We start from the raw sequence: 10,165 nt of genomic DNA, 5'->3' as shown, positions 1-10,165 counted from the left end.
TTCATCACATCTCAGCTTTAAAAGCTCAACTCCACACTCTCTATTTCTGAATTGAGAAAGCTCCTCGGATGAGAAGCGAAACGTCTTCAGCTACAGAATAGAAGTCCAGTTGTTTTTGTTTTTTAACTTTTTTTTTTTTTGGATCAATAGGGAACAAATTTCTCCTGTTATTCAAAACAACCTACTACTACTTCTTTGCATTTTAAACTGGTGCAGTCTTTACTTCACTTAATCTGTGTTCTCCTGATTAAATAAAGGCTGAGAAAATGAATTTCAAGATTTGATTTGCCTGCTAATACAGCAGCTAATTACGTGGCTGTGTAACAATGCTTCTCACTGTGATTACTGAGCCTGCTGCATGAAGTTAAGGTGCTGCTAACACAGCTGATCCCTGGTGTCACAAGTGCCTACATAGTTTGAAGACACAGGCCAAAGGAGTTGACATGAGGCGAGCAATCAGCAGTTCATAATAGATGCAGCTTTAATTATGTCACTGTCAGGTTACATGGTAATTTTTGCAACACTTTAATTAAATGCAACTGCAGAGTTAAAATCAGTTTCCTCCTTTTCTGTTACCTCAGCCTTTTACGGCAAAGTAATTTATAGCCGTTCTACCTTGTGTCGCTTCAATGTCATTTATTCTGTCCCACATCCAGAGGGAGTTCAGAATAGCTCCTCCGTTTAAAACGCGTCATTAAAGTGCAGCTGAAGCTGTTGGATCGGGCTGTTTGCAGACAATTTGTTTCTCTGCATGGGTGCAGCATCTCCAGATGCAATCACCCTTCAGGTTTTTCGTGGCAGGAAGCCACGAACAGTGCAGCAAACACAATGGAGAGGCCGTCATGGACTTCACAGCTCCTGATTTAGAGCCAGGCTGGCCTTGGTTGAACAGATGAGAGGAGCCAAGTCCTGCCGGCAGGATTTACGTCTACTGTATGTGCGGCTGTATAAGATGTGGAGTTTCTATGACCTGATGACGCTTCAGCCTGGAGTGCTTCGATCCGGGGCCTTCGCACTGCGCAAGACGAAACCCCGTTCTTCTTGTTCGCTGCAGCCTTTAAGAATTTAACTTCTACATGTAGAATTTAGGGACGTTATATTAGAAGACATGTCTGTGTTTCTTAGCTTTTCTTTCATAGTTTGTGTTTGATGCAGATAATAGATTAACAGTTTCTTGTCTGATGAATCAAACGTGATATGTAACAAGCAAATTATTTAATGTTTGTTGTTAAATGAGCTTTGAATTCTAACAGCTGATGTTTCTAGAGTAAAAAGGTTGTGGCAGTGTGATAGCTGCAGCCTCAGTACTGCACTGAAGTTAACAAATGAGGCTCGTGTTGCTTTAAGAGACAGTGGCTCCACGTGACTAAAACACCCTATCGATTCCTCAGAGAGCAACTAGACAGAGAAGATCCACTTTTATAGCCGTTACAATAACACATCGTTGCAGTAAAATCTGTTATAAACACCAGTGTTGATTAGTTTGGACAGAGACCACTAATTACCTGCACACATATTTGTCTCAATACTTGGAATCCGAATTGCAGAAGTGGTTTTTGTTTGCCCGTTAAAAGAATATATAGCCAGTTATCATTCTGTCAGAGGATAAACGAATCCTTTGAGCTCAAGATTCTAGTTAGAGCTGCAATTTGGAAATTACATTAGCATAAATTAATCTACTTAATGTTTTCTTTTTTTTACTATTTTTCCAAGGAAAAATTGAAAAATGCCAGAATTTTTTGAAATCCCAGAGTGGCGATATGTGTTTGTTTGATTAAGAGTCTAAAACTATTAATCTGAGTCCTCAGATATGAGATGTTGGAAGTGTGTTTGGTATATCTGTTTATTTAATTTATTTAGAAAGGAAATGTATTTAATTGTTAATCTCTAATTTAAAGAGTTACGTAAATGTTTCCAAACAGAAAATCAGGCTGAAAAGAGATGTGAAGTCTCTTTGGGAATCCACAGTAAAGTCTGATGTAAAATAAGGGTGCATTCTCGAAGGATTTATGTGTTTTGCTTTTCTTTTTCAGCAATGCATCTATGTCCCGTTTTCCTGGGTGGTGCCGAAACTGTCCTCCATTAGCCGGATAGATGAGGAGGCTCGCAGCCTCGCTGTTATCTGCTCCTGTGGAATGTGCCACAACAGCGCGGCTAAAAAAAGGCCTCACAGCGGAAGCTGGGCGCACCAAAGAGGGCCAGTCAGCGCCAACTAAATGTCAAGAGATAGTGTGGAGAAAAAAATGTGCACTTAACCGCAGGGAAAAGTGTCAGACACCTTAATAATAACAGGAATATTTTGTTTTCAAAGGCAGCTTTGAGCTGATGGTTGAGACTCGCTAACATTTAAATGATGAAGCTTTTTATCTCAGTTAAATATTTATATCGACTACTAATCTCATGGTGTTGACTGAGTTTAGCCTGATATTAACTTAACCTTTTAATTCACGCCAGCATTCGCCAGAATAAAGGTCACCTGCGCGTCTCGTGCTGAACGGCTCGTAATGTGAACTATTTGGCCCACATAGTCCACGCCGCGTATTGTCCGGTCCCAGAAATGTGTCCCCGGAGGCTGAACCGTAGAAGAGCGGGTGTCGCATGTCGACCAACGTAGGACGGTGACGCCTGACGTGGACGAGCACGCTGGCTGTCATGTGACGGACGCCTTCGATGGGACGCTTCAGCGGCAGCAGCTGCCTCACAGACAGCTGACTGTCACACCGGAGGTTAATGTGGATCTGTTTCATTATAAAGAACAAAGATCAGTTCTGCGTAATGAGACCGCTGTAAATTACGCAGAATGGATCCATTATTGATCACTTTTTTACAGCATTAATTTGCATTTATTTATGAGCCGAGCCTTGGATGGTCCTCAGTGAATTTTTATGAGCACAGTCAGGACGATGCAGATGTCAACAGCTGTTTGTTTGCTGCAGTGTGTAAGACTTTCCACAGGAACGACTACAGCTTTGAGTCAGGGATTCTGATTATTTAATCAGTTACTTGGTGCACTTTGGAAACTTCCGTCTAATGCTGCAATCACATTTATATTTAAAGTGTCTTCAGGGTGTCCAAACTGCATCCTGTTTGCTCTCTAAAAAAGTCGAAGCTTTCTTTTCTGCGAGGTCTGTGAGAAAGGTAACAAACCTGAAAAGCTGAAAGTTTTTCCCTTCTTTTAAAACAACCTCAAAACTTTAATTTGTGTGACTCAGTTTAATTTACACAAAGTGTAAAAAACAGTAAACATTACATCAAAACAGATTTACTTTCATTTTTACCAGCCCAAGTCTGCCCAATTTTAAATCCGTTTTTTGATTCATATTCATGCTAACCTTTAATTTGTGCTGAACCCAGATTGTGTTACTCCAGGCTTTTCTCAGTCTTATTGAAATATTATGTCTCCCACTCACAATGTGAGTTTTAACCCCTGAGGAAGATGAAGAACAGACGGATCGTTGTAAATTACTGAACAAAAGGATGATGCTGTGAACGTCCGCACAGGTGTTTTCACTTTAGGGTAATTAGATGAGCTCATGCTGACTGTAAATACTGTCCCCACACGGCTCTTAGAGGAGAGCTAATAAAGCACTACATAGTGGTTTTTTGCTTGTTTTTTTACTCATTCATTCATTTTGGGAGATTTAGCTGAGGAAGGGGTTGCTGATATATTTCTGTTTGTTGACAAAAAACATGAAAATCTACACATTTGGAAGTGAAGAGCTGACAAAGTTTAGAAATGAGTAGTTTTTTTGTTTGTTTTTTTTTTAGTTTAATTTGTTCCCCAAACATTATATAATTTTAATAATCATCATCATTGTTGTAACAATAACACTAATCAGGAATTGTTTAAAAATTTTAGAACAAAGTAAACCCAAAATCACATTTCTGTGGCTTTATTTCAATGTCGTTTTTTCTCTTAATTTAATCAAGTGTTTTTTGTTTTGTTTTGTTTGTTTTTAACAAAAAACGTGCCAGATCTTTGCTCAAAACTTTAGCATAAACTGTTGGAGTCAACCCTGTTTGTTAGCAAAATGGCTCCTAATCGGCTAAATGAATTTTTTTTAAACTTTCATAATCAATGCTTGCATGATAGCTGCCACAGCTAATTGACATTAGCCAACACAAGTATGGCTGTAACCCAGTCAGTTTTACAGAGCTAGAATTTGGTGTGGTAGTAGCTGAGAGTGTACTCCGGGCGTGACAGCCTGTGATCTTTCATGAGATTACACATAATGTCATTTTTGTGGTTTGACCAAAACAGCTACAACTTTGTTATTTCTCTTCATAATTTAAATCTCTGGCGTGAAAGGCAGCGGGCGATATGCATTCCCTTAAGGTACGCTAGCCTTTTTAATTCCTGTTTGTCTTTTTAAGTCTTCAAAGCATTGTTTTTTGTGGTTTTCAAGTCAAACTATATTGCTGTTATAATTAATTTATTAACACTTACCACTGTTTGTTGCTTAATAGCAGTTTATAGATCTGGTGTTTTCTTTGCATTGCTGTGGTTTATCACAGCATCTGTGTTGTTTCCATCTATTCCCTCTTTCCAAGATCAGTTCATTCATTAGGATGCATTCTGTCTCTAATGTAACAGCTGAGAGTATTGATTGCATTTGTAGCTTCAGCGCCGTAGTTTCACCTATCAGTGACGTCAATCAGGTTCTCTGAAAGCTGGAAGGATAAAAATCAAAAGGAGCAAAGAGTTAAGCTGAGATATCTCCTCTGGGCCTTTTATTTCCCCCGCAGCTTCCGGACTGTCGACACCACCCTCCACCCCGACCCAGGCATCCAGCCAGCCTGTGCTCAGCCAGGAGGCCCAGCAGAGCGGCCCCAGCCCCGACCGCCTGGAGCCCAGCTCCCGAGCCCGGTCCCTCTCCACCCCGCCGGACACAGGACAGCGTCTCAGCTTTCCCTCTGCTAAACCCCCGATCCCTTCAACGAGCCCCGTGCCTCCCTACTCTACCTCACAACACGTGAGTCACACGAGCACGTTTTCATGCATTTATGAACAAGCGTTTTCATATCTTATCCAAACAGCTATTCAGTTAGTGCTGCTGAGCTTTAAATCTAACTTCATGTTTACTTTAAGCACCTAAACTCAAAAAAATAGAAGAAAGACATACCTCATTACTTGCATATCACTTCTCATGATTTTCCATTTTCTGAGATACACTGAAAGAAACACGATTGGATTTCTTCTACTCTGGATTTTCGAGGAAAATGTTACAGAAGCTGCAGAAAACTTCCTCAACTCGGGCCGCTCACTGAAAGAAATCTATTCAGACCTGGGGGGGGAGGTGAGCCTGTAGTGACTTCAGACACCCAATTATACGCTCTCATTCAAACAAAGCATGCCATTTATCTTATGGCTTCTTTAGGACTTCACAAAGTCGTGGCAGCTTGTTTTGTTTGTCATTGAGCTAAATTATCCTTTCCTATGAGTAATATGCTGGATTTCAACACTTTTTACCTGCACAGATCATGGGATCTTGATACTAAAAACATTTTTTTTTTCCCTTTTTGGATACATAACAGCGCCCTTAGACGCCTTCTGTGACTCATGTCTCTATTTACTCAGAGTCATAAGAGTGTATTTAGACAGCGCTGGTGGGGAAAGCCACCGATGCAAACACAGAGAGCTGTTACTCGAGTGTCCTTCAGTAAGGCTGTGTTTGCTCTGAGCACCTTGTCGCAGAATGGGCCGTGTAAATTTTGTCTTGACATTTCGGCCCTACCTCAGATGGAATTGGATGCCGGCTACGATGGGATTCCGGCGGCGCGAGCCAGGGTTTGATAGCAGATTACCTTTGGCGAGAGTGGAATTGCTACACGGCTCTCTGTGCCGTTAGAAGAAATAATTATCTGAAGACCTGTCTCAATCTGTCTGCCCGGAGTGATTGTAGGTTTGAGGCAGAGATGGTGAATCAATATTTCATCACCAGTGTTGATATTAACTCCCGGGGACTTGGGTTCCTTCTCCATCTCTCTCTCACACACACACACACACACACAAGAGCCTCAGGAAATAACCTGAAGGTGCAGTATACCGAGGGTAAATTTAAATACAATAAACTAAATGGATGTGTGTGTGCCTCCTGGAGGTTTGTTGTAATACACAAGCAGGCTAAAATGCTTGCTGTAAGTGCAGCGGGGCCAGATTTATGAAAGTGCAGGGGTAGACTTTGGCGAGAGAAGCGCTGTGTCATCATTGCAGGGTGACACTGGGGGACTGTAGAGCATCCTGAAGCAGGCGAGCAGTCTTTCTCAGACCGTTTCAAAGGCTTGTTGTGAACGGGCTTGGGGATCAGGGACCAAAAAAAAAACAAAACAAAAACCTGTTTTAACAAACATTTTGTTCACGTCAGCGTGACGCAGCATGTTTTCTGCCGGAAGACGCACAGTAGATGTGAAGTTCTCACAGTTTTGGTGACACACTTTCAGCTATGGCTGCCAGCTCTCAGAAACTGAAACAAGGAACCATGACTGGACTGGGTGGTGCAGAGGGAGGGGGACATTTTCTTCTCAGAAATATTTAGCTGTTTCTACTAAGAGCGATGCCATCAAGGAAACTGAACATTTACCAGACAAACAAGTACAGGCCTGTGTTAGAAAAGTTGAAAATAACAAGAATCAATGTCAGCTTTGGCTACTTTCAGCATCTAGCTACCTTATTGTTACATTTAGCTAGTGTTTTACTCCTTTTAGCTAGAATTCTTTTCTATTTTTAACTTCTGGCTACCAGTTTGCTACTTTTAGCTAGTGTCTTGCTACTTTTTTGCTAGCCTTTTGCTACATACAACTCTTAGCTAGCCTTTTATTACTTTTAGCTTTTTGCTAGCCTTTTGCCACTTTTGGCTTTTAGCTAGCATTTCGCTGATTTAATCTGCTAGTGTTCTGCTTCTGTTAGCTTCAACAACTCGGTTTCAGCTTATTCAGCGCACTTCAGCGGTCATTCATACTCCATTTTCACACTTGAATTTCTCTATTTTGTCCCTTTTAAAATAAAAAGTCGTTTAAAAGACAAAAAAAAACCAGCTTAAACAACAAACGTCTTAGTAGCTTTGATTTAATCAAAGTATATTTGTGTTCATCCTCTTTCCCTGCAGAGGAAAACATGATTCTTCAGCTCTGATTAGACAAAATCAGTGTCACCTGTGTCAATTATAAATAAGGAAGAAAGGGAATTACTTATCAACTTTAAAAGGTCTTTTTAGTTTCAAATATGGGACGATAACTTATTTGAAGAAACAGCTGGCAGCCCTGCTTTCGGCCTTTCAGAATCAGGAAGTTGTGTTTTGTTATTTTATACCTGTGGCTGGTTTTGTTTAAGTAATGAACACTGAAGACGTTACAAGGCTTCCCCAGCTTCTTGCTGCTAGGCAACGGAAAGGATTTCCTAATATGGTGAGGCAGCCCGGTTTTCCTGCATGAAGGGGCGTGTCCTCGGTTAGAGAGAGGGGGGGGCAGCGCTTCCTGCTTTTCTCTCCGTGTCCTTACGTAGAGCCCGTGTCGTTCGCTCGTTTTCACTGACGTCTGCGGTTGGTTTTGTCGTGGTGGGGTTTAACGCCCGCACGCCCGCGTGAGCAGCATCGGTTCCCCCTCCTGCGCCAAACCGGACCCGGACTGTTCCACCTCCCGTTTTAGAAAGGGGTGTGTGTGTGTGTGTGTGTGTGTGTGTGTGTGTGTGTGTGTGTGTGTGTGTGTGTGTGTGTGTGTGTGTGCTCGCTTCGCTGAAGTTGTGGCTCCGCGGCTCTCGGGCTTTTCTGTCACACTTTGTGTATATTTAGCAGAAGTGGAGAAGTGCACTGTGAGGCGACGCTGTTCGGCTGTCTCAGTGGGTGTTATTTATTTATTCTTTTGACGCTCCACGCTCGGTGTGATCTCCTCTGACCTGCGGGGGGGGGAGTCGGCGTCACTCACGATTTACTGCAAAGTTGTTTTTTGTTGTTGTTGTTGTGCTGCTGTGAGCCTCCTCTCCAAACTTCTGCCTGTTTCGTCGCAGGTCTACGGCTTATTCGAAGGTATGCTGGAGAAACTTGAACTAGATGATGATGGTAAGTGTCCCGTTCAGGCCGTGCTCCCTTTAAAAGCTGCGAATCTCGTCTTCATGGGGTGAATGTGGTGGGAAATAACAGGTGATGCAGCTGTTTCCAGTCTCAGATATGTTTTACTGGGCTATAAGCAGCCAGTTTAGCCCTAAAGCAGGAGATCCATCTGCTCTCCTGCATTTGAACCATTCCTTCAACATGATATATTTTATTATTAGATCAGTCGATTTAAATATCATGAATTTTGTGCAGCAGAATTTAATAAGGGCAGACAGGTGTTCAGGGCTAAAGAGATTAATACTTAGGCTTGTAAAGCATGCTCAAGATTCATGATTTAGTTTTTTAGGCTTCATTCGTCTAAGAAAGGCTACAGGATGTAAATGTTAGTTGCTAATTTATGTTTTAGGCTCACCTTGGCAAAACTTTCTTTTTTTTTGTTTTAAAAAACACGTTCCCCTTCCCCCGTTTCTTTGCTTATTGTTTAGTTTCATCTGTAAAGCTCTTAATATGGTAGACAAATGTTGTTGCCATCACATTATGTAATTTAACAAAAACAAACTATAATCCAGGTCATTTTGATTGGCTCATCTTAGATCCCAGAGTACTTTGCTTTAAATGTCAACAAACACACAAACGGTGGAAAAACTTCGGCAGCAGAGTGTAATTATCTGTAAGCTGGAGCAGGAAAGTGACTGTAAGTGCTCCGTGGCTGTAATGGGTGTTTATGGGTGTTTAGGCTGTGTGCATGCGTTGTCTCCAGCCTGTCATTACCTATTCCCTGGGAGCTTTTCCTCCTTCCTAAAGACATATTCTCCCTCCCTTCTGTTCTCACAGCTGCTGAGCCCGAGAGTGATATTTACATGCGCTTTATGAAATCCCACAAGTGCTACGACATCGTCCCCACGAGCTCCAAGTTGGTCGTGTTCGACACAGCGCTCCAGGTTCGTACGCCGCCTTGCAGACGCAGCGAGAAGCTGAACAGACGCATTAAAACGGGCTGGAGGAGTTTACCTCTGAGCTGTTTCTGTGAGCGTATTACCATAAAGCTGTTAAACGATAACCCAGGAAAGTTCGTAGCTCCTTGATGAGTAAATCTTCAACCTTAAAAACTGAAAGGAAAGATTACTAATCGACAGGTGGAGAAAAACCAACTCAAAGCTGCAATTAGTTTCTTTCTCCTTTATGAAATAAAGATGAGGGCTTCGACGCAACATTTAATTTCCCCATCCTTTTTGCTCTTTTTAATCGTATAGTCTGTAAAATGTGAGCTGAGATGAGGCACAAATGGCCATTTTGGATCAGTAAACAGTGTTTATGTTTGATTTAATCATCAGATTTTTGTTGATCAGCTAACAGAATAGTTGAACCTAAATATGTCGTCACTTGTTTTAGTTTTGTCTCTGAAATGAAATGAAACGTCTATTCCGTCGTTTCCCTGCAGGTTAAGAAAGCGTTCTTCGCCTTGGTGGCCAACGGCGTTCGAGCAGCTCCGCTGTGGGACACGGAGAAGCAAAGCTTTGTGGGTAAGAACACTTTGACACTTTAACTTCTGTTTTTAAATGCCTTTTTTTTGGGGGGGGGGGAATTAACTTGGAAGTTAATTACTGCCAAATTTATCTGAAAGCAGCTTTATTTAGAGACAATTTGCTGTTTTTAAATTATCCCTCATTTTATTGGATTAAAACACTGAATCTTAGCAAATAAATATAAAGCTAAACTTGTTACACTAGATTTGACTTTGCCACATATATGTGGGAGGAAAAACAAACTCCTTATTTTTATTTATTTCTCTTAATGGAGATGAAAATGCCATCGCTGTGCTGGTTTGGCGTAAATTAAATCGGTTTTAATGGTCATGGCTGGTGGAGCACAATGTTTCATTGAAGAAGAAGAAGACATTAGAGCTGACATAGGCCATTAAACACAGAAATGACTTGTTTGAATGGACTCGGGCGAAGACGAGTTGAAGACAGAAACGCGTCTCGCTCGCCCTCTCTGTTATCTGGAAGTCAAAAGGCGACCCGCCTGGTGAGTTGGGTTTGTTGAGCTTCGCTTCGACTCGGCCTGTGATGAATAATGAATGTCAAGTCAATGTGAGCATAAAGCAGGAGGCGGGG

At 41.7% G+C, this 10,165-nt stretch overlaps 1 protein-coding gene across 6 annotated transcripts in view; it reads left to right on the top strand.

Moving 5' to 3' along the window:
- The window catches only part of LOC108239646 (5'-AMP-activated protein kinase subunit gamma-2), a 26,135-nt gene that overhangs the window by 11,391 nt on the left and 4,579 nt on the right, over positions 1 to 10,165 (top strand). For 3 of the 6 annotated variants that reach the window (XR_001808729.3, XM_017422486.3, XM_017422487.3), the window contains 4 exons: positions 4,747 to 4,973; positions 8,003 to 8,054; positions 8,883 to 8,989; positions 9,490 to 9,571. Coding sequence is in view for 5 of the 6 variants with exons in the window: in XM_017422486.3 (XP_017277975.1) it covers positions 4,747 to 4,973; positions 8,003 to 8,054; positions 8,883 to 8,989; positions 9,490 to 9,571 (468 nt within the window). In the remaining variant the exon portion in view is untranslated. The other 3 variants (XM_025007266.2, XM_025007267.2, XM_017422488.3) reach the window with 3 other exon arrangements.

The sequence above is a fragment of the Kryptolebias marmoratus genome, linkage group LG20 (assembly GCF_001649575.2).
Source record: "Kryptolebias marmoratus isolate JLee-2015 linkage group LG20, ASM164957v2, whole genome shotgun sequence".
NCBI lineage: Eukaryota > Metazoa > Chordata > Actinopteri > Cyprinodontiformes > Rivulidae > Kryptolebias > Kryptolebias marmoratus.
The sequence above is the reverse complement of the archived record's forward strand: the minus strand, read 5'-3'. Positions and strand labels throughout refer to the sequence as shown.